This window comes from Bubalus kerabau, chromosome 1, assembly GCF_029407905.1.
Source record: "Bubalus kerabau isolate K-KA32 ecotype Philippines breed swamp buffalo chromosome 1, PCC_UOA_SB_1v2, whole genome shotgun sequence".
In the NCBI taxonomy this organism is placed as follows: domain Eukaryota; kingdom Metazoa; phylum Chordata; class Mammalia; order Artiodactyla; family Bovidae; genus Bubalus; species Bubalus kerabau.
In genome coordinates this window covers 164,878,649-164,904,405 of record NC_073624.1, presented here as the reverse complement: position 1 = coordinate 164,904,405, position 25,757 = coordinate 164,878,649, and the positions used below count along the sequence as shown (strand labels likewise).

At 37.8% G+C, this 25,757-nt stretch overlaps 1 protein-coding gene across 5 annotated transcripts in view; it reads right to left on the bottom strand.

Moving 5' to 3' along the window:
- SHLD2 (shieldin complex subunit 2) overlaps positions 1–25,757 on the bottom strand; it is a 112,581-nt gene that overhangs the window by 20,181 nt on the left and 66,643 nt on the right. For 2 of the 5 annotated variants that reach the window (XM_055538222.1, XM_055538220.1), the window contains 3 exons: positions 15,165–16,700; positions 12,619–12,726; positions 59–253 (listed from right to left, as the gene is read on the bottom strand). In XM_055538222.1, coding sequence (XP_055394197.1) covers positions 59–253; positions 12,619–12,726; positions 15,165–16,695 — 1,834 coding nt within the window. In that variant the 5' untranslated portion in view covers positions 16,696–16,700. Of the gene's footprint in view, positions 1–58; positions 254–12,618; positions 12,727–15,164; positions 16,701–19,217; positions 19,335–19,667; positions 19,862–19,881; positions 20,026–25,757 lie in introns of those variants that run through there. The other 3 variants (XM_055538211.1, XM_055538201.1, XM_055538223.1) reach the window with 3 other exon arrangements.

Genomic DNA, 25,757 nt, shown 5'->3' with positions numbered 1-25,757 from the left:
CTTGTTATGTCTTAATTTTTTTATAACCTAAAATTGATGAAGTACCCAAAATATTTACCTGTCAGTACAGTGATATCAACAACTCTTAGAATTGCATGGACTAGTATGTCTGGCTGAAGCTGCTCCAATTCTATAAATTCTATACTGCTCATTTTCTGAGGATGCCTCTGAGGAAGATCTCTAAGATAGGAATGTTTTGAAGATACATATGCCAGTAAGTCTTGAAGTACAACATTACTAATCATACTGGAATCTAGGAAAGAAAAAAAAGACCTTTTATACAAAAGAGGGAAATGTCATATTTTCTTGATAACACGGCATTTTCTTAGAACTGTATTTTATGTTGCAAAGTGTGATTAAGTGTCAAACATGATTTCATTTCTATAAAGCATGTAGCTTATCCTTGAACCAGGTTAGATGCCAAAACAAGCTTGATGTTTTTAACCAACGGAAATGAAATTATTTATCATCTGCAAAAAAAGAAAACCAAAACTGCCCTGTTCCCTTACTTCTCTATTTCATTAACAGTATCATTTTTCTACCAATTAACCTAGACCAATATTTTAGTTTTTTTTTAATTGGGGTATAGTTGCTTGACAATGTTGTGTTAGTTTCTGCTATACAACAAAATGAATCAGCTATATATAGATATGCATCAATTATTTTTTTGACTCCTCCATTACCCTGTTGTATCCAACCAGCGCCCTAATCCCTGAAATCTGATTTGATCACATCTTCCCCAACTATCCCAACCACCGCTATTCTTCCTCAAGACTGTTAGCATTTCTCATCTGAAATACTCCTAACACTCCTCTAACTGGCCCTCCAAGAACATGTTTTATTCTTTCTCACTTTTAAGCCTCTGCCCTCACCATATTCACTGGCTAAAATGCTGTCATTCTCCTCTCTAACCACCCATCTGAATACTACACAGAAAAACAACCATTTGAGACTCCCAGTGCTAGGGATACAAAGACATGATCCCAAGGCTGAAGAAATTATCAGCCTAGAGGTTGACAACCAGCACTGGGCTTAGGATATAAGCAACACATGTAAGCATTCCTAAGAATGCACCTAAAGACCTGCCCAGAGAAGGCAATGGCACCCCACTCCAGTACTCTTGCCTGGAAAATCCCATGGATGGAGGAGCCTGGAAGGCTGCAGTCCATGGGGTCGCTGAGGGTAGGACACGACTGAGCGACTTCACTTTCACTTTTCACTTTCATGCACTGGAGAAGGAAATGGCAACCCACTCCAGTGTTCTTGCCTGGGGAATCCCAGGGACGGGGGAGCCTGGTGGGCTGCCGTCTCTGGGGTGGCACCGAGTCGGACACGACTGAAGTGACTTAGTAGTAGTAGTAGTAGTAGTAAAGACCTGCCCAGGGAAGTCGAAGAGGCTTGCTTTATTGAGGAAATATTTGAGCAATGCTTTGGGAAAATGCCTAAGAAAAGGTTTCTAGGTAGTAACTGGGAAGAATATGTTTCCAGGTAAAGAGAAAGGGTTAGTAATCCTTTACGTATCTCAGATGCTTTTGGTATTCTGATAAAGCATATGGACCCATTATCAGAATAATATTTTTGTAACAACTTTATTGGAATATAATTCACATACATAAAGTTCACCCTTTTTCTTTTTTTTCTGGCCACACGGTGTGGCTTGTGAGATCTTAGTTCACCATTCAGGGAATGAACCTCAGCAGTGAAAGTGCCAGATTCCTAACCACTGGACCACCAGGGAATTCCCAAGTTCACCCTTTTAAAGTATACATTTCAGTGTTTTTGCTTTTTGTACTTCACAAAGTTGTGTGGCTATAACCATTATCTAATTTTACAACATTTGTATTACAGAGTAATATCTTAAAATTCATTAAATGAAATAGGATAACCAATTATATGGAAATACAGTAATCAAAATAGTTTTAAAACTGAGGATAACTTATGTGCCTCATTAAAACATTAAATAATAAGATATAGCAGAGTATGCAGCAACTACTACAACTTCAAAGTATGCCAAAGTATCATGTGGATAAATAATATTCAAGTTACCTCCAACAACTATAATGTGATATGAAAATATATGTGCTTTCCATTGGCAATCAAGTCACAAGTATTGAAAATATTACTGTGGATCCTCACCTTATTCATAATGGAAGGAAATGTTAATTTTCAGTAGGCAATTAGTGAAAATAAAGATGTAATATTATGGTTAACAGAGATGGGGGGCCGTGAGGGGGAATTGATGAAGGCAGTCAAAAGGTATAAAGCTTCAGTTGTAAGATAAATAAGTACTAGGGATGTCATGCACAACATGATAAATATATTAACACTGCTCTATGTTACATGTGAAAATTATTAAGAGAGTGAATCCTAAGAGTTCTCATCACACGAAAAATATTTTCTTCTCTTTCTTTAATTTTATTATCTTTTATCATCTCATTCATATGCGATGGTATTCACTTAACTTATTGTCATAATCATTTCATGATATATATAACTCAAATCATTATGTATTATGCTGTGTACCTTAAATTTACACAGTGCTGTATGTCAATTATATCTCATAAAACTGGCAGGGAAAAAAAAGGGATGTAGTATCTTCCCGTGCAAGTTTATGAATGCTTTAATGCAGAAGAATCAATTTTCACAGACAAAAGTAGGAAGAACGTTTTAGGAAGCTAATGACCATCCAGCAGATGATGAGAGCTGGAAACCAGGCAAGACTGCATGAAGGAGAAAAGGGTGACAGACTTGTGAACTAGTTCAGAGGCAGAATCTAAAACAATCAGATGTGGAGGGTAAAGAAAAGATTGCAGAAGACAAGATTTCTAGTATAGCTGAGTGGATGGATAAAAACAAATGTTCTAAAGTTTCCAGAACCTGATATGAAATCTATTCTAATTAAGGTTACTTAATTCATAAATGAATTTTATAAAACAATGGTGATATCATAACAAAGATAATGAACATAAAAGAAAAGAACAGATATCATGAAAGATGAATGAGAAAGAGAGGAAGAGTGAAGATAAGACCAATTACATTATAGCAAAACCCAACTCCCAATATCTCCTTCTACAGCTCCAGTTTATTCACCAGGTGTTCTGATTCCTCTTTCACAATATTTCCAGCACATTTGGAATCAGAAGAGCTGGGTTCAACTCTGACTTTGTCAATAATGACTCTTCTGAACTTGTACATAACTTTTCTGGGCTTTATTCTTTATCTGCAATAAGAGCTTTGGAGGGAGGGGAAGCTCCCTAACATCAAATTATTTACTAATTCTTGCTTCATAAAAATTTGTACAGAAACATTTGATTACTTAGATTCAAAATAAAATAGTCTACTTCATGGAAACACTGTGTTAAAACTTTTATTTATATATTTAATTTAGTAATATTTAAGATAAATTTATATCCTGTCACATTATCAGGACTAAATTTGTAAAATTTATAACACCTTACTATAATGAGAAAAGAACAAAAGTTCTATATGTATGTTGATCAGAAGTAAACTCTCATGAGTTGTAACAACTTGCAAAAATAAAAACCAAAATTGACTTCTTCTTTCAGAAGAAAAACAACTACAATATTTTCAAAGTATCAACTGTTAACTATTTTCAAAATAGTTATCTAGTCATACAAAAAAGGCTTAGAACATACTTTATTTAGCTACTAACTTGTGTAACCTGTGAAAAACAAGGCAATATAAATTCCTATGTAAGTAGAAAAACAAATTTGAAATAACCTCTAAAAGCTATTTAACTAGCTCAATATTTTTCACATTATTCTGCAAAAACCTGAAGCTACCCAGACTTTCCATGGCATATTCTCCATCCAGAATTGGATCCTTAGATCTTCATGAAATTACTGAACTAGAGCAATCTTACTTGAATCCAGTTCAGTCTTAAAACGAGATTGACAACATCTGTCTCAAATCCCTTGAAAAATACTTACATTCCATATTATTTTCATTATTTTAAAACATTCTTTACCCTTCCATTGTAGTAACAACTATAAAACATGTGTAATAACATCTCTAAAGCCATTTGACTCCTTGGAAATGTGCTTTCCAAGATGTAGCAACTTCAAATGTTCATAATAAAACATTAAACTTAAATCATTTAAAGAAATCCCTAAATTAAAAAAAAAATAAAATCCTAGGCTGCTTTTGACCACTTACTCTTTTACCTATCCGAATAATTTATCAAATTTCATGAAAATCTTACTGGGATTTTGATTGGATTTTTACTGAATTACAGATCAACTTGGGGAGAACTGAAATCTTCACAATGTTAAATCTTTCAATCAGTGAACAAAATATGTTTAGTCTTTTAATTTTTCATTGTTTCATTTAACAACAAAATTGTTAAATTCACATGATAATATTGTAAATGGTGCCTTGTCTTTACTTGTTACTAGTTGTTAGTCACTCCATTCTAGAAATGCAATTGACTTTTGTATATTAACCTTTTACATGGCCACCTTGCTAAACTTTCCCATTATTTCTTATAATCTGCTTGTAGTTTTAAGAGGGGAAGGATTCTTTGTAAGTCTATAAATAATACTCATAATAATCCATCATGTTATCCACAAACAAGAAACTAATACTGTCTAAATATTAATGTTAGTAACTAAACTATAAATCTTACTCAAATTTTACCAATTTTCCCACTAATATTCTTCTTCTGTGTGGCATCCTATCCAGGATTCTACATTACATTTAGTTCTTATTTCTCTTTACCCTCCTTTAGTCTGCAGTAGATATCAGTCTTGTCATTCATGACCTTGACACTTCTGAAGAGTATTGATCAGTTACTTTGTAGAATGTGTCTCCATTTGGGTTTCTCCAATGTTTACTCATGACTGAAATGAGGTTATGCATTCTTGGCAGGAATATCACAAAAATTATGCTGTGTCCCTGTCAATGCAACAAAGCAAGGAATTCGTAAAATCCTTAATACTGAGAATACTTGCCTTGATCACCCAGTTAAGCTGATGTCAGCCAAGTTTCTTCATTATAAAGTTATTTTTTCCCTTGTATGTTGATAACTACCTTGGGGAGATACTTTGCATACATATGCAATGCTACAGCTCCCCCAAACTTCCACCTACTAATTTTAGCATCTATTAGTGCTTCCTTGTTTGCAGTATTTATTACTGAAGTAGTTACCTAATGGTAATTCTCTGTTTTCTTCTTTCTTCTCACATTTATTCATTGGAATTCCAATTTATCCAATGGAATTGTGAAAAAGAGCTCTCTCATTTATTTACTTGCTTACTTATTTTATAAGTTAGTTAAATATTTATATCAGTATGAATCCATACATATCTTATTCTGAGGGCTATAATCCAACACTATCTTTTCTTTTTTTCTTAAATTGTTCCAGTTAGGAATAGGCTTTGTTCCAATAGGAATTGTTCCAATAGGCTGTCCTTCAAGTTGGCTTTTGTGTTCTTCCACAACAACCCTTTCTGACACCATGAAAGTTCCAGGCTCTTCTTGGATTTTCTTCGCCCCAGGCCTGTAGTCAACCACTTCTAGCAGAGCTGATTCCTTTTACAGACCAAGATACGGGCACTAGGTGGGATCATTACTACTGAGGTGTCCCTGCTGCTGTGTCCTCTCAGCAGACAGAACCAGGAAATTTATGTACTGAGCATAACAGCCCATCCATGCACTTACACCTATATTTCTGTATTCCTGTATCTATTTGCTTATACATATATATAGAAGACCATGAGCTTATACTAATCTCTCTGACTCTAATCCAAAAGGTTCCCTTTAATCTTCCCCCTTTTTTATATATAATTTCTTTCTGTAACAATGAAAAACCCAATTCTCATTATCTATTACATATTTATTTACTTGTTCAATTCTAGTACATATACAAAGCTGTTGCTAACCCATTCCTCCTTGAGAAATACTTTTACTAACTAGATTACAGCACTTATGTACAGCTTTTTTTCCCCTTGGCCGTACAGAATCCAGTCAATACACCGTTTTCCACAGTTTCTTAGGTTTGTTCTTTTGTCCCCACTACCCTTCTGCATAGTTACTTTATTCATTTTTAATTCTGTGAGGTTCATTTGTCAGTGTTTCCATTCCATTTTGGATTCCCACTCCATCACATTCTAATTGGTAATTGTTTATTTTGGGGGGTATATGAAACATTAACGATGGTTCTACAAGATAAGAGACACACAAAAAGACATACTCAAAGAAGTGTCACTCCTTCTTCATCAGTGTTACCCTATTTCCATTCCCTTTCTTTCTACCTCTCTCCCAACCCTTCCCTGTAGGTAACCAATCTTGTTATTTCTGGTTTATCCTTCCTGCATTAAAAAAATATATATCCATTTATGTATTTATTTGTTTTTGGTTGCACTGGGTCTTCGTTGCTGTGTGCAGGCCTTCTCTAGCTGCAGTGCAGGAGCTTCTCACTGCGGTGACTTCTCTTGTGGAGCATGGGCTCTAGGGCACTCGGGCTTCAGCAGTTGCAGCACATGGGCTCAGTAGTTCAGGCTCCCAGGCTCTAGGGCGTAGGCTGAATAGTGTAGCACCAAGTTCAGCTGCTCTGGGGCACGTGGGATCTTCTCAGACTAGGGATCAAACTGGTGTTGCCTGTATTATAAGGTGGATTCTTAACCATTGGGCCACCAAGGGGAAGCCCCTTCCTGTATTTTTGTCACACAAATGTCAGTTATACATATATTTTCTTATTCCTCCCTTCTTTCTTAGATGAAGAACAGCATACTACATATGCTTTTGGGGGCTTCTGTTTTCCACACAACAGTGTGTCTTAGAAATCACTTAATATCAGTCCATAGACTCTTTTCATTTTCTTTTTACATCTGCACAGTATTCCACTATGTGACTGTACTACAATTTAATCAACTGTTCTATATATGAGTGTTTCTATTTTTTCAGTGCCTTGCAGTTACAAACAATACTGCAATGAATAATTTTTTTGTTCTGATGTATAGATATTTTCATATTGTTGTAATTCTATCTTCAGGATAGATTCTCAAAAATAAGCTTGCTGGGCTGAAAGCTGAGCACATATATAATCCTGTTGCTGCTGCTGCTGCTGCTAAGTCGCTGCAGTCGTGTCCGACTCTGTGCAACCCCATAGACGGCAGCCCATCAGGCTCCCTGTCCCTGGGATTCTCCAGGCAAGAATACTGGAGTGGGTTGCCATTTCCTTCTCCAAAGCATGAAAGTGAACAGTGAAAGTGAAGTCACTCAGTCGTGCCCGACTCTTAGCGACCCCATGGACTACAGCCTACCAGGCTCCTCCATCCATGGGATTTTTAGGTATTGCCAAATAGCCCTCCACAAGGGTTGTAGCAATTTACATTCCCACCAGCAAGGTTAGGTGAGCCTGTTTCCCCACAGACTCACCAACAGAATGTGTTGTCCTATTTTTTAATTTTTGCCACTTTGATAAGTGAATAATGACACCTCTGTGTAGTTTTAACTTGAATTTCTCATGTCTCCTTTCCATTTTCCCATCAGGTCCCTTGTTGCTTAATTTTTAAGAGTTTTCCATATACTAGAACACTAGAATTTTGTCTCAGAGAAGGCAATGGCACCCCACTCCAGTACTCTTGCCTGGAAAATCCCATGGATGGAGTATGATTGGATAGTGTAGCACACTGAATAGTGTGCTCCACTATGGATAGTCCATGGAGTCCATGGATAGACTCCATGGATAGTCCATGGAGTCACAAAGAGTTGGACATTAATGAGTGACTTTCACTTTTTCACCAAGAGGTTTGGGCTAGTGTATGCATTCTCATGAAGGGATTCTGGGAGGCAGGCAGAGCCCAGACTTGAAAACGTCCACATCATCATCCTTTAGGTTCCGGTGTTCAGGTGGTTCACCACTTCAGGCTCATCTTTATTTCTGAAACAGAACTGGGAATCTTTACAACTGATATTTTATTTTTGCTGTTGTTAACTTCTCTTGTCTGATAACCGTCATTTGTTTTTTGCCTTAAAGGTTATTAATTACTCAGGTCTGTTCAAAGACAAGCATTATGGCCAGGCTTAGATCGCAAAATGGCTTAGGCCAAAAATGGCCTCTCTTATGTCAAGAAAATCATGCCTGATACTGATACTCTTTCTCCAGGGACCCCATACCCTACTTGGTTACAAAGTGGATACAATCTTATCTTTTTCTATGTGGCTACCAAGCTACCTTAGCACAGCTTATTTAAAAGCTCACCTTTGCCTCAGTGGTTTCAGATACCATCTTTGTAACACACTAGATTACACCCATGTGCCTAATTCTTGTCTCCCTACTCTCTGCCACTGATCTGGTTGCCTATTCACACACCAGTGTCACACTGCTTTAATTACTGGGGCTTTAGCGTATGTTTTAATGCTCAATAAGCCTAGTTGCTCATGCTTTTCTTTTTCACTGTTTTCCTAGCTATTCCTGCATGTTTGCTCTTCCATGTGCATGTTAGTATCAAGTTACATATAGCAGCATGTTAGTATCATGTTGGCATTTTTATTGAGAGTGCACTGAATTTATAAATAATCTTAAGAACTGGTATCATTTAATGTTGAATTATTTAATCCAGTAATAGGGAATGTTGTCTTTCCACTTATTCATGTCTTCACTTCTTTCCAGTGTATTTAAAATTTTTATTCATATAGTTTTTGTACATTTCTTGTTTAATTTATTCTGAAACATCTTCCTTATTACTATTGTAAATTAGTATTTTCCTACCATTATGCCCTCTGTTTGGTGTTTGAGTATATGAAGGCTACTGATTTTTTTAACAGTAATTTTTGTATTATTCTTTACCCATTCAAATGCCTTTTCTTTTCTGATTGCATTGGTGAATAACTCTAGTATAATGGTGAACTAAAAGAGCCTCTTGATGGGGCTGAAAGAGGAGAGTGTAAAAGCTGGCTTGAAACTCAACATTCAAAAAACTAAGATCATGGCAGCCGGTCCCATCACTTCATGGCAAATAGATGGGGAAAAAGTGGGAACAGTGACAGGTTTTATTTTCCTGGGCTCCAAAATTACTGCAGATGGTGACTATAGCCATGAAATGAAAAGACACTTGCTCCTTGAAAGGAAAGCTATGACAGACCTAGACATTGTATTACAAATCAGAGGCATCACTTTGCGGACAAAGGTCCATACAGTCAAAGCTATGGTTTTTCCAGTAGTTATATACGAATATAAGAGTTGGACCATAAAGAAGGCTGAGTGCTGAAGAACTGATGCTTTCGAACTGTGGTGTTGGAGAAGACTCTTGAGAGTCCCTTGGACAGCAAGGAGATAAAACCAGTCAACCTTAAAGGAAATCACCCCTGAATATATATTGGAAGGACTGATGCTAAAGCTAAAGCTCCAATACCCTTGCCACCTGATGTGAAGAGCCAACAAATTGGAAAAGACCCTGATGCTAGGAAAGATTGAAGGCAAAAAGAGAAGAGGGTGGCAGAGGATGAGATGGTTAGATGGCATCACTGACCCAGTGGAAATGAATTTGAACAAACTTTGGGAGACAGTGAAAGACAGAGAAGGCTGGCATGTTGTAGTTCATGGGGTCACAAAGAGTCAGGCATGACTTAGTGACTGAACAACAGCAAATGGAAAGGAACAGCAGAGACAAGGGATATTCTTATTTTGTTCTTGACTTTGTGGAAATGCCTCTAGTGCTTCTACATTAAATAAGATCAGGCATCAGGGCTAAGTATATCTATATTATTGATATAATATCAACTATATTATAATTGTAGCACTATACTGATACTGTACTTATTGATAGGAGAAAGTATCCCCCAATTTTGATTTCTTGGAATGCTTTTTATAATAAATGGATGTTGAACCATTGTCAAAGGGTTTCTCAACATCTATGGAGATAGTCATATAAATTCTCAGATGTATTAATATGATATATTAATATGAAATATTCATGGATCTGAACAAGTCTTCCATTTCTAGAATAAATCTCATCTGGTCATTATTTCCCTAATGTAGAGTTAGATTTTGTCTACTGAAATCCTTTTTAGACTTTTTACATCAATAATCATGTATAATACTGGTCTGTATTTTTATTTGTAATGTCTTTATTTGGTTTAGGTGCTAAGTGTTATATTTGCTTTATAAAAGGAATTGGGAATGCTCTCCTTCAATACTCTGGACTAATTTATACAGCATTGGAATTATCTGTATAATTTGAAGGTTTGGTAGAATTTCCTGTGAAACTATTTTCAGACCTGGCCCTCTTTTGAATGGTAGTTGTTTAGTAATTTTCTCTATTTCTTCTATAGAAACTGGTGAGTTTAAACTTTCTTTCTCTAATGGGATCAATTTTGGCTATCTGTATTTCCCTAAAAAATTTACATACATTCATTCTTTTTCAGACACTTTTCTCATATATGTTATCAAAGAATATTGAGTATAGCTTCCTGCACTGTATAGTAGGTTCTTGCTGGTTGTCTATCTCATATATAGTAGCCTGTGTATATTAACCCCAAGCACACCTGATTTGCCCTTCTCCCTAAATTTCCCATATTGAGTACAGCTTCCTGCGCTGTACAGCAGGTTCTTGCTGGTTGTCTATCTCATATATAGTAGCCTGTGTATGTTAACCCCAAGCACACCTGATTTGCCCTTCTCCCTAAATTTCCCCTTTGGTAACCATGTTTGTTTTCAATATCTGTAAGTCTGTTTCACTTTTGCAAATTAGTTCATTTGTAAATTTTTTAAAACTTAAAGATTCCACATATGAGTGATACCATATAGTTGTCTTTCTCTATCCGATTTACTTCCCTCAGTACAATAATCTCGGTCTATCCATGTTGCTGCAAATGGCATACTTTCATTCATTTTTATGGATGTAATATTCCATTGTACACATGTACCACATGTTCTTATCCATTCCTCTTATCAGTGGACATTGTCTTGGCTATTACAGATAGTGCTGCAAGAAACACTGAGGTGCATGTCTCCCTTTTTTCTTGATCAAATTAACTAGCTGGTTCATCTATTTTTTTGGAAACAAGATTTTATTATTAAAATTATTTATCATTTTAAAATTTCCATTCTTATTAATTACTGCTTTTACCTTTACTATTTCATTCCTTGTTTCTTTGCTTTACTTTGTTGTTCTTTTGCTAGGTATCAGACTTTAGAATTTAATTCATGTATTTTTATTCTTTTATTATTATTGATAAAAAAGAATTTAGCTAATAAATTTTTCTTTGATAATTTTCCTTAAATGCATCCCAGATATTCTGACATGTAGTGTTTTCATTATTATATTTTTAATTCTATAATATCAGTTTGCATTTCCTTTTTCACTCAAAATTTGTTTAGTAGGTATAAAATTTCCAGATATAGGACCTGCTGCTGCTGTTGTTCATAAATTCTAGTTTTTGGACTTCCCTGGTGGCTCAATGGTAAAGAATCCACCTGCTAATATAGGAGACACAGGTTCGATCCCTGGTTTAGGAGGATCCCATATGCCGCAGAGCAATGAAGCCTGTGCTCCCGAGCCCAGGAACCGCAACTACTGAGCCCATGACTGGATCCTGTGTGCCCTGGAGCTTGTGCTCTGCAGCAAGAGAAGCCGCTGCGATGAGCAGCCTGCACACAACTAGAAAAAAGCCCGTATGCAGCAACAAAGACCCAGACAGTCAATAAATACATGACATTATAAAAAATTAAAAAGAAATAAATTTGAATTTTATAGCATTTGATCAGTATGCTTGTAATAATTCCACTTTATAGAAATTACTAACATTTTCTTTGTGACCTAATAGGATCAATTTTCCTGACTGTACTGTGCACACATGACAAAAATGCATATTTCTATCATTAGAATGTAGAATTCAATCTATACCCACAAGATACACCTTATTCATAAGATCTATAGTGCTCACTATATTGCTTAGATCTTTTATTTCTTAGTCATATTCTGTCTATTAGATCTGTCTTGTGCCATTAGAGAAATGCAAGTTAATACCACAATGAGATATCACTGCACAGTGATCAGAATGGCTAAAATTTTTAAATAGGACAATACCAAATGCTGACAAGGATGCAGAGAAACTACAAGATACATTGCTGGTAGGAAGCTTAAGTGGCACAGCCGCTCTGAAAAACAGTTCGGCAATTTCTTATAAAACTAAACATGTATTTGTCATACAACCTCCTCTTTTCATTACCTCAAGAATTCCAGAGGCTCAGAAATGCCATGGAAGAACTTCACAGGTCCATGGAATCACTTGGGATGATATGCAAAATTTTATACCTCCCTACTTAAGTCTATTTTTCTTAAGAAACGGCACATAGCTTCTCAAAGAGGTCTATGACTCCCTAAAAGGTCAAGAATCACGACGATATTGACTCTAAGAAAAAGAAAACAAATCATGAACCCCAATATTTCTTTAAATATGATTTATACTGTACAAGTTGATTTTTATAAACTCTGTTTTCATTCTTACTGAAAATAAACCAATACCTTTCAGCTAACCATTTAGAAAACATTTTGTAACATTGCCATTTTAACGCTACTTTTTCTCAATATGTGTATGTATATACTTTGAATACTAAGAAATTATTATATTTAAATTTAAAATGTGTCTTACATTCTTCGGGCTGGACAGATGAATAACTCCCAAGATTTAATAACTGACTGGTAAATGTTGATTGCAGGACTGTCTCACCAACCCAATGATCCTCACGGATAGTGACATCTAGAAAGGGGGAAAAAAGTTCTGATTATGCTAAAAATTCCCTCACACTGGGATTAATGTACTCATCATAGTAAAATACCATGCATGCCTCTCACATGCCAGGTAACTGAAGTCCAAATAGGGTAAATGATCTCCCTAAAGGCACAAAATGATAAAATAGCAAATTTGATCTCTGAAACTAAGAATGTCTGTATGTAGGTAAAATAACAAAATTGCTTCTGTATATTCAAATAATATCAATATGGAAGCTTTGCTCCATAGAGAAAATTTTAATGGTTTTGTTCACTTAAGGCAAAGATATAATATATATTTCTGATAAATTAAATCATTTAGGGTCAGGAAGCAAAGCAGGGTTCCAAAGCAGTAGTTCCTAGAAGAGTAAAACATATTTAGTATGCATTTATTTCCTCTGCTATAAGCCATATATAAATATAATATAAGGCATTCTTAAAGAACTTTGATTATTTTTCCCTAAACTGAATGATAATTATCTTCTATAGATGTTAAAAATGAAACACTCTGAAGGTAAGGAACACTTCCCAGGAAAAATAGAGCTGCATGATCTAAGATGGAAAGAGAAGAAACAGTTAGTGGAACTAAACATACCAACTGGGAGAAACAATTCTAGGTAGAACAAAAATTAAGTTAAAGACAGAGACAGATCCATCCCAGGCAGGACATCATCAGTGTATATAAAATGTTAGAGGCATGAAGATATACTAATGGCAGCAAAATAATCAAAGAAAACAAGGATGCAGAATTTCCAAGTAATTACTTCCAAATTTATATCCCAGATCCTCTCCTCAGCTTCACACCCATTTACCCATTTATCCACAACTGCCTAATTGACATTCCTGACTGGATATCCTATTAGCTCCCCAAACTCAGCCTTGCTCGAATCTGCTTTTCTTCTTGTATGCCCCACCTCATTTGTCGGCACGATGCTGCTAGCCAGGTCAACTGAAACATGGCATCATCCTGAACTTCTGCCTCTCCTTTCCCATCTTTGTCTCCAACCCAACTGTTGACTCCACCTCTTGAATCTGCCCACAGCCCTGCCACCGCTACTGTTTTGCATCAAACATTCTTCTCTCTCCAAGCAGGTACCCTTCCTATCTCCAGTCCATGTCCCATGATGCTAATGAATGACTTATCAAGAACATTAATGTGATCTACTGACTTGATTAAAAAAAACTCTCAGTGGCTCCCCATGGCCTGGCCAGGAACAACTAACACAGCATTCATGGCTTTTCAAGATCTGACATTCAGGATGCCTGCTCTTCAGAAAGGAACAAACAAGAAATTTCAAGGAGAACTTTCAGAAAACCATATTGTAAAACCTATGTTCAGACTGGTAAAATGTTAAACACTGGTGACAGGATGGAGGGGAGTTAGAATTCAGCCCTTGCCCCCCCCTTTCTTGCTCCATTCACTGATACAGTTTTCTATTTGTTCTTTATACACTGGTTTCCCAGTTAAGTCCCAGGTCTTCTCTTTTAACTCTAGTCACTAGTCTCCTTAGAGACTATATAGACCATATTTAGAGCATCTTTTCACTCTATTGCTAAAGTATAGTAGAAAAATATCCATTGCGGAACAGAATGTGATCTGGAGTCCATGTGTTACACAGAATTGTTCACTTTTGGGTGGATATCAGTAGGTAGTATGAGATAGCCAATAGAGATATAATCATCTGCAACCAGATGCTATTAGTTAAAGTGGGATTTCACTCATACATTTCTCTGTAAATGTAATCTCACTACCTAACTAGGAAAACGTCAGTCCTTCCAATGAACACCCAGGACTGAGCTCATTTAGGACAGACTGGTTGGACCTCCTTGCAGTCCAAGGGACTCTCAAGAGTCTGAACCTCTTGCTCTTCTACATCCATGGATTCAGCCAACCAGGAGCGGTGGAGCGCTGCAGCGTTCACTGCTGAGAAGCACACACATATAAAGGGGCCCATGCACCTCAAGGGTCTTTGGTAATTTTAATAATTTAAAAATGCAATAGAAATTCCATGTTGCCTCAGTAAGAATGTAGTGTGCACAGCTTTACTAGGGATGGAATAGTAGAAATATTATCCTGTTAACACAGCTAAAGAAAAGGGTTACAAATAAGACATACATAAATAAAACCGTAAGAAAACAAAGAAAGAGCCCGATGAGGCACAACGTGAATGCTAGCATAGTGAATGAAAGGAGAAACCAGAGAAGACTTCTCAAAGAGAAGGAGGGACAGAACAAAGAAGGACAGATAAACATCCAGAAATGGCAACGCAGGGATGAGGAGACCAACACAGATGCTATAAGGGACTCTATCATGCTGGAACCCTAAGTAGCAAATGGTAAGGAAAGAATCCTTAAAGGCTTAAAGTGGGAGGGGGAAAAAGACAACAGCTTTGTAAAATAAAAAGATATTTACCACGATGACCTTACCTGTGAGTAAAATTATATCTCCAAGAAACACAGTAAGTGCCCAGAATGCTGCAGTCCTCCACAGAAACACCTTCTTCTTAATTTCTGATTGGTCAGTTACCACAATTGTTGCTAAAGGCACTTTAGAGCCTGAATTTGGTCCAGATTTTATATTTATTTCTTTCATGTGACATGGAGATAACACCATGACTAAGCAATTGTATTTCTGACGTTCAGAATCACAGTTTTTTATTAATGAGGTTTTTTTAATGCCCTTAAATCCAGACATGTTCCTCCGGTCCACTGTTACAGTATGATCTCTCTCATTAGAAAACAATTTAATTTTCTTAGCTACATGAGGGGCTTCAGATAGAGCCTGAGGATGGCCTGATTTATCTTCAGAGGTCCAACTTCTCTTACCAGAACTTTTGCGGAAGGTATTTAGTTGAGAACACAGTATTCCTGAGTTACATGACTCAATGAGTATCTCATTTGGTTGAAATTTATCATCACAATTGAAAAGTTCTTGAGATCCTTTATTTTCTTCAAGATCCTTATCAGCGTTTAAGAGAGTGTGGCTACTTTTTGTTTCAGGACAAACAGGACTAAAAAGTTCAAGCGAACAGGCTTGGTTCTGTCCATCTTCATTTCCTTCTGCAGAATCATCTTTGGACTGAATCAAATTGTCCTCAGTTATTCTGATTTCCCCATAACTTGCCTCTGCTTCAATCTCCATGTTTATGGTCCCTTTATTTATAGACTTCTGCCCTTTATATTTCCTTTGAGCTAAAAAAGCAACCTGGCTGGAGGTCATTATACTAAGAAATTCAGTATCAGTGGATATTTTAAGACCTGACGCCTTCCCTACTGTTCCTTCAGGCCTTGGTTTGTCTACTGTGTTAGAGGGAAAGAACTCCAGACACTGGTTCTGCATTTCATGATGCTCTGCTGGTGCACTGTTTATTTTGATGGCTTCTGGCGTGTTGGTCTGCTCAGCACCACAGACCACATCCAATATAGCTGCACACTTATGATCTAAATGAAAGGGATTTTTTGGAATGTTCTGACCACACATGTTTGATTGATCATGCTGTTCGTTTCTGGTTTTCTTAAGTTCACTGGAAAGCTTTTGATACTTTTCTTCTTCAGTAAAATGCTGAACTCCTCCCTTAAATCCACGTACTTGCTCACTGGAGATGGTTCTATCACTCATTCCCAAGGGGTAAGCCTTCTGGGACTTCACAGTTTGTGTTTCAGAAATACGATGTGTGGTGTCATCTTTCATGTGAACAGATCTGTTCATAGAGTTTGCTGGAAAATGACCATGAGGAAGATCTGGAAGGCCCAGAGGTTCCAGGGCCTGACACTCCTCGAGATTTTTGTGCCTGCATTTGTCATCCTTCAGGTATAAGGAATGATGATTGTACAAAACCTGAATTTCTTTCCAGGTCTCAGCAGTGGATGCTACAGAAGTTGGTTCCTGTGAGACTGTCATTTCCAGTGGACTGACTGGAGCACCCCAAAAAATATGAACTTGAGATCCTCCACTCATAGTTTCTGAAAAAAAAAAACAAAGAAAAAGAAAAGTCTAAAATAAGCATTTGTCAGAAATTTTTATATACTGAAATTAACTTATAATAGCCCGGACAGAGGAGCATGGTGGGCTGCTGACCATAGGGTCGCACAGAGTCAAACATGACTGAAGCGACTTAGCATGCATGCATGCATTGGAGGAGGAAATGCAACCCACTCCAGTGTTCTTGCCTGGAGAATCCCAGGGACGGAGGAGCCCGGTGGGCTGCCGTCTATGGGGTCACACAGAGTCGGACACAACTGAAGCAACAAATGTAATATAAATCAAAAACATAATTAATAAAGGCGATTTATATTCTTAATCAATTATAAAAATAACAAATACATAAGCAATCATAAGGAGAAATCAAAATATGCACAAAAAATACTCACATAAAGACTCTCTTGAAGGAAAATAAAATTAAGCATACTAACAACAAATGAGTAAACTCTTAGTATGTTCACTTCTGGTACTGTAAAAACTTGCACTTTTTTTTTCTTTTGGCTGCTCAGTGAAGCATGTAGGGTCTTAGTTCCAGGGATCAAACCCATGTCCCCTGCATTGGGAGTGCAAAGTCTTAACCACTGGACTGACAGGGGAGTCCCAAAACTTGCACCATTTAAACAGTAAGTTAGTAAAGAAGGGAATAAACAGCATTTGTGTAGCTGTATTATCAGATCAAATCCCTTGTTTTCTTTTTAGGGCCTTCTTCCTGCAACTGTGAACTCAATTTCAAAATCCCAAAATAGAGGCTTGAACCAGTAAAGAGAAAATAAAAAACCAAGGCTCCTTTCAAAATGTACAAGTTACTATATTATCTATCTTCAATCTATAAGCACAATCAATAACTGCTTCTGTATTTTTAAAAAATAATTTTATTTGTTTATTTTTTGGCTGTGCTGGTTCTTCTGTTTCTGCACAGGCTTTTCTGTAGTTGTGGTGCACAGGCTTCTCACTGCGGTGGCTTCTCTTGTTGCAGAGCATGGGCTCAGAAGTTGTGGGACACAGGTTTAGTTGCTCTGCGGCACATGGGATGTTCCTGGAGCAGGGATCGAACCTGTGTCTCCTGTGTTGGCAGGCTGATTCTTCACTATTGAGCCAGCAGGGAAGCCCTGCTTCTGTATTTCTAATCTTCTCTAAAATGCAAACAGGTTAAGAATAGCCATTTTGTAATATACAGACAAAAGAAACTCATTATAATTTAAATATTTTTTCATTAACTGTGGGCACTTGCTATAAGTAAATCTAAGTAAGCATCATATTTAGTGGGATAAAAATAGAGAATCATACCACTACTGACTTGATAGTAACTGACTTTCCAAAAGTATCATTCCTAGAGTTTGCTGATAAATTTTTTATAGTGCTATAGGGACAAAAAGACAAATAAGGTCCTTGGCCTAAGGGAACTGTCAGTCTGGTTTTAAAAAAAACAAAAAGGAGAAAAAAACAGTGAATGTAAACTAGCAGTTTAAAAATAATGTAATACATATGGTAAGCTAGAAATAGGAAACACAAGTCTACTGGGGAACAGTGCTCCTATGGAAGGCAAGTCGACGGCTGTAAGCATCTAAACAAAAGAATAAGCAGCTGTAAAAGGCAGGGTTATGAAAGACGTGGTATGATTGAGGACTTTTGATCAGAGTACAGGGTCCTTTGTAAGAAGGTAAGAAGCTTTCAAATCATGAAAAGTCTATATGGAAGTATGGCAGTACACAGGAAAGCACAGCTACAGTCCCCAGTCACTCTCATCATTCCTTGATTTGCTCATGGTCACCTCTTCCTAATCTAATAACCTATCTGATTATAATTCTTGTGATTTCACTATTGGTGTGGGTGTTCCTGCTAATACCCTGGCCTCTTGGTTCCTTGTCCTCTTCTGCTCTACTGATTTTATTCTCCACCCTACCTCAGTTATTCATTCTCATAATCATATGCCCTACCATTAACAATAACTATACATTTCCTTAAAAGTGCCACAGTGGCTCAGACCGTAAAGCGTCTGCCTACAATGAGAGAGACCAGGGTTCGATCCCTGGGTTGGGAAGATCCCCTGGAGAAGGAAATGGCAATCCACTCCAGTACTCTTGCCTGGAAAATCCCATGGATGAAGGAGCCTGGTAGGCTACAGTCCGTGGGGTCGCAAAAAGTCGGACACGACTAAGCGACCTCACTATACATTTCCTTAATTTCAATTTAAGCTTTAACTCGCTGACTACTTTCTCCTATCTTTGACTTACTCCCTCTAAATGGACAACTACAACAGCTCTTTGACCACGTGGGATCTATTTTGAACACAACGATCATAATTCATTTTTATAGCCTCATTCTTCACTTTCCTCCTTAAAATGCTTAGATTCCAGGGTCATTATAATCACTCGCTACATACTTCTTTAATTCTGCTACTCTCCTCTCCAGCTAAACTCAAACCCTGGTTCAATCACACCTACTCTACAACTGTACCCAATTAAAACTAGTCTCGTTTTAAGATCATTACTACTAACCTCAAGGTGGTACCCAGAAATCTTATCTTTCCGTGTCCATTCATTTTCCAAGATAACTCCTTTATACTCTTTAAAGCTCAGCATCTCCTCCCCTATCCTTGTGCAGCTGATGATCATTTACAAGTTGTCAGCAACATACCTACCGACCCATATACTTTGCCCACTTTATTACTATGAATAAATTGTTTGTGTTTCTAAGGCTATCTCTTCCTCACTTAGACGTTAGATCTAATAACCTCTTTCCTACCCAGGCTTCAACAATTCTCCATTTCTCTCCTACATCTTTATTTTTCTTCCTTTACTGGAGCATCTCCATCAACATACAAACACGTTGTGACTATTCCTCATGCTGTTAATCCTCAGCTTCTCTACTCCTCCACTTATTGTACCGCTTTTCTGCTCCCCTCTACAGCAAAATTCCTTGAAAGAACTGTCTATATTCCCTCTTACCCCATTTTCTCTTAAATCCACTCCTATCAAGCATTGGTCCAAAACACTCCACTGAAACAGCATATTTCAAGGTCTCCAATAACCTCCATATTGGAATCAGTCAAGTCCCCATTTTCAACTTAGACTGTCAGCACTGATCACCCCTTTCTTCCTTTTATCTGGCTTTAGGAATACCACAGCCTCCTGATTCTCATCCCAGCTCACATCACCTCACCGTATGCTCCTTCTCAGTCTCCTCTGCTGCCTCCTCCTCGTCTCCTCAGCTTCTCGCTCAGCGGCCCAGTACTTGGGTCTCTCTCTGGACTCACTCCCTAGGTAATTGTCATTCAGTCTCAGGATCTGAATACCTTCTAATAACTAACAGATGTATACCTCAATCACTAATGACTACCAGATGTACATCTGATATAATGTAAATCTGATATAATGACTACCAGATGTATATCTCCATCACTAATGACCACCAGATGTTTATCTCCATCAGTCTCTCTTCTGAATTCCTGACTCCTTATCCAACATTCTTATCAACATTCTACTTGAGATACAAGTACTGGGCCCCTGAACAAGAAGTTGAGGAGATGAGTAAAAGCTAGTGAAGGAGACTGAGAAAGAGTGTATGATGAGGTGGGATGAGAATCAGGAGGATGTGGTATCCCTAATAGGCACCTATGCGGAAAAGAGTTAACATACCAAGCCTGAGACTGCTGCTGCTGCTGCTGCTAAGTCGCTTCAGTCATGTCCGACTCTGTGCGACCCCATAGACGGCAGCCCACCAGGCTCCCCCGTCCCTGGGAGTCTCCAGGCAAGAACACTGGAGTGGGTTGCCATTTCCTTTTCCAATGCATGAAGGTGAAAAAATAAAGTGAAGTCGCTCAGTCGTGTCTGACTCCTAGCGACCCCATGGACTGCAGCCCACCAGGCTCCTCCGTCCATGGGATTTTCCAGGCAAGAGTCCTGGAGTGGGGTGCCATTGCCTTCTCTGAAGCCTGAGACTACCATCCTTAAAAAGCCCTGCTTGCAATGTGCGCCCTTGGCAGGCATTTGTGCATTTTGATTTCAGGAGGGTTCCCACTATTCCTTGACAAGAATGGCTCACTGTGCCTAAACTATCTAATAAACACTTCCTTTCCTTCTAAGAGACTGGCATTTTGGTATGTGATAGGCAGAGTGTGGCTGCAACACCAAGGCTCCTTAGAGAAATGGCTGATTCTAGATTTGGGGGCAGGAAATACACAAGATGAACCTGAATCATCTCATCACACAAGAGAACAATCGAAGACTAGTAGGACTCTGTCAAAAGAACTGAGGAGCCAACTTAAAGAGGCTCCCACTGCCAAAACTGGGCAATCTGAACATCAGTCAGGATGACCACCAAGATGGATTGGAACAAATCTGACATGCTTATATCCATGAACTCATACAAATAACTAAAACAAACTCACTCATGATCACCTTCAGAGGATACTGTGACTGTTTCAAAAGTTGGTGAATAAAAGGAAAACATTTTACCCTGTTTTTCTTTACTAAGAGAATCTCAAGATGGCCAAATATATGATGAGAGGAAATCTCTCTTTACAGTGATATTCTGCTAACAAACAACAACCAAAAGAACGATAGACTAGCACCATCTCACAACTCCTAGCGAGTTAGTGGATTTTCTAGGCAATAGCCATTAATGACTACTAATATCACCAGGTAGATGTGATGAGGGACAGCGCAGGGAATCTGTAGATTGAAACCAATTACAAAGTGTGGACCTTATTTAGATTTTGATTTGAAGACACAAGTGTAAAAATATAAGGCAACTGGAAAAACTGAAACTTTGGTATTTTACAACATGAAGGGATTACTGGGTTTTTTTAGTGGGATAATATTACTGAGGCTACATATGAAAGGCTATGTGCCAGAGATGCAAAATGAGTGTTTGCATGTAAAATGGTGTGACATTTCTTAATTTCCTTAGAACACCAGGAGGGGAGAGGGGACGAGGTTACAGATTAAACAAGATGGGCCATATGTCCAGGCAGGTTGATGGAACACGTCTCCAATCACTCTACTTTTGTACATCTTTTAAATATCCTATAATACAAACCTTCTTTTTTGTTGTTGTTTTTAAGAAATATTTTTTCAAACTTGGAAAAGATTTAAGCAGTCTAATCATACCCAAGGTTGGGGAACTCTTACGCAGCTCTGACTAACAATCTGGTGAAGGTGAGGATGCTCATACCACACCACCAAATAACGCCACTTCCAAGTTTCTGCTCTGGAGAACTCTTGCACGTATCCACCCAAGAATACGTGTGCAAGAATGATCATGGGGGACTTTATAAAAAAAAATTTAGAACCTAAAAATCCATGAAGAGGAGATAAGTCATGGGATACTCAGAGAATGACTGCTATATGGAAGAAAAATAAATGAACACAAGTTACATATCAACATGGATACATCTTACAAACATAATTTTAAATGAAAGAAGGAATCTGAAGAATAGACAACTTATGATATCAACATGTTGAATTTTAAAATATGTCTGAGATTAAAACACAAAATCCAGGATTCTGGTTACCTTCAGGAAGGAGGAATGGGGATGTGAGAGGTAAAGTACACATGAAGGGCATCAACTGCACTAACCGTGCTGATTTTCTTAACTAGGTAAATATATTCCTTATATTGTTCAGAAATATTTTATAACTTAAAAAAAACCCTAGAAAGAAAAACTGAGAAGCAAGATTAAAGATGATTTTTCAAAGACGTCTATATTTTTAAAGTTTTATTGTGATGAATGATGAATGGTTATTACTTTTATAATAGATCTTTTTTTGTTTGGTAATTCTGGCTTTTCTTTCACAACCTTCAAACTGGACGTGATGTTCCAATACAACAATGGGCCTAAATCTAATATTGCTGAATGAGAGTTGACAACAATGATGGCAACTTTTAACTTATTACCAGTTAAAACAAAGATATACTGCTATTTTCAAACAGTCTTATAATAGTGAATTATTACTAAGGAAACAAAATTACAGTAAGTTTAGGTGTGTTGACCCATAACAAAACAAAGAGGGCTAAGTATCATTAAATACTATAACCACATATACCGACCTCATCTAACCCTCAGAGAAATAATAATCTGAATAAAAAATAATTGATATATTAGATCTAATTGATGGTTTATTATTTATATATTGGGCTTCCCTGGTGGTTCAGACAGTAAAGAACCTGCTGTAATGTGGGAGACCTGGGTTCGATCCTTGGGTTGGGAGGATCCCCTCGAGAAGGAAATGGCCATCCACTCCTGTATTCTTACCCAGAAAACCCCATGGACAGAGGAGACTGGCAGGCTACAGGTCCCAAAGAGTCAAACGTGACTGAGCGACTAACACTACACTTTTTAAAAATTTATATATCACTACTAAATTGGTCACTAGGGGGCTCCAAATAGCACAGCAAAAAACACTCTCAAACGATATACTGACATCAAACCGAGTGGAAGAGGGAGGAATATATTATCCAGAAATGTAGGTAGAAATACTTCAGTTCAGTTTACTTCAGTCTCTCAGTCGTGTCTGAGTCTTTGCGACCCCATGGACTGCAGCATGCCAGGCTTCCCTGTCCATCACCAACTCCCAGAGTTTACTCAAACTCACACCCATTGAGTCAGTGATGCCATCCAACCATCTCATCCTCTGTTGTCCCCTTCTCCTCCCACCTTCAATCTTTCCCAGCATCAGGGTCTTTTCAAATGAGTCAGCTCTTCACATCAGGTGGCCAAAGTATTGGAGTTTCAGCTTCAGCAGCAGTCCTTCCAATGAATATTCAGGACTGATTTCCCTTAGAATGGACTGGTTGGATCTCCTTGCAGTCCAAGGGACTCTCAAGAGTCTTCTCCAACACCACAGTTCAAAAGCGTCCATTCTTTGGCACTCAGCTTTCTTTATAGTCCAACTCTCACATCCATACATGACTACTGGAAAAACCATAGCTTTGACTAGACACACCTTTGTTGCCAAAATAATATCTCTGCTTTTTAATATGCTCTCTAGGTTGGTCATAACTTTTCTTCCAAGGAGCAAGCATCTTTTAATTTCATGGCTGCAGTCACCATCTGTGGTGATTTTGGAGCCCAAAAAAATAAAGTCTGTCACTGTTTCCATTGTTTCCCCATCTAATTGCCAAGAGGTGATGGGACCGGATGCCATGATCTTAGTTTTCTGAATGTTAAGTTTTAAGCCAATTTTTTCACTCTCCTCTTTCACTTTCATCAAGAGGCTTTCTAGTTCTTCACTTTCTGCCATAAGGGTGGTGTCATCTGCATATCTGAGGTTATTGATATTTCTCCTGGCAATCTTGATTCCAGCTTGCACTTCATCCAGTCCAGCATTTCTCATGATGTACTCTGCATATAAGTTAAATAAGCAGGGTGACAATATACAGCCTTGACATACTCCTTTCCCGATTTGGAACCAGTCTGTTGTTCCATGTCCAGTTCAACTGTTGCTTCTTGACCTGCATACAGATTTCTCAGGAGGCAGGTCAGGTGGTCTGGTATTCCCATCTCTTTAAGAATTTTCCACAGTTTGTTGTGATCCACACAGTCAAAGGCTTTAGCACAGTCAATAAAGCAGAAGTAGATGTTTTTCTGGAACTCTCTTGCTTTTTCAATGATCCAGTGGATGTTGGCAATCTGATCTCTGGTTCCTCTGCCTTTTCTAAATCCAGTTTGAACATCTGGAAGTTCACAGTTCATGTACTGTTGAAGTCTGGCTTGGAGAATCTTGAGTATTACTTTACTAGCGTGTGAGATGAGTGCAATTGTGCAGTACTTTGAGCATTCTTTGGCATTGCCTTTCTTTGGGACTAGAATGAAAACAGACCTTTTCCAGTCCTGTGGCCACTGCTGAGTTTTCCAAATTTGCTGGCATACTGAGTGGAGCACTTTCACAGCATCATCTTTCAGGATTTGAAATAGCTCAACTGGAATTCCATCACCTCCACTAGCTTTGTTCGTAGTGATGCTTCCTAAGGCCCACTTGACTTCACATTCCAGGATGTCTGGCTCTTGGTGAGTGATTATACCATTGTGATTATCTGGGTTGTGAAGATCTTTTTTGTATAGTTCTGTGCAGAAACACTTAGATATCTATCTTCAAATCAAAACATAAAATTACTATGCTAACGAACTTCCCTCTCTCGAATCTTTGGGTTTGTCTCCAACAGTTTCTTCCCGTTAGCTTCAACTAATTATACCTATGGCTGATTCATGTTGAGGTCTGACAGAAAACAACAAAATTCTGTAAAGCAATTATCCTTCAATTAAAAATAAATTAAAAATAAATAAATAAATAAAAAAACAAGCTTCCATATTGTTTCTTTGTTCTCACTTCCAATTTATTCTTCAATCCACTTAAATATGGCTCTTAAGTCAATCATTTTGTGTAACACTTTTTACTACGTAAACCAATGACCCCTAACAGCCAAATCCAAAGATCAGTTTTTAACCCTCATCTTACTGCCATTTGAAATTGGTTATCAATTCCTCTTTTCTGAAACATTCTACTTTTTTTATTTTGTGAGATCATCAAAACCACAGAAAACTATTGAGCTATTCATTTATTCACTTAATAAACAGTAGTAGGTGTCAGGCATCATGCCAAGTACTGGGAATTCAACAATAACAAAGAGCTTTAAGGAGCTTATATTTTAATGGGAGAGCTAAATTGACAATTGTAAAATTGAGATACTGAACTATCATAGAAATACATGCAGGGTGTCCCTAAGAGGGAGAAGCCTGGGGCAACTCAACCGAAGTAGGACTGTCCATCACCTGCATTTTTCATAGACTCACTGGACTATCGTTAGTGACAAAATTTTGAAACCGTATTTAAATAATATTCATAAAAAAGTAGTACAATATAGTCCCAAGACATCCCTCCTCCCCACCCCAAAACAGGGGCCAGTAAAGCAGCCTCAGCTGTGTTACTCACAGGACAGACCGGCCATACGTGATCTCCAAAACCTTTACTGGGCGCGAGGCACTCACTGCCTCTAGGCCCTCACTGAACGCGTCCTCCTAAACGTCCTGCACCCTG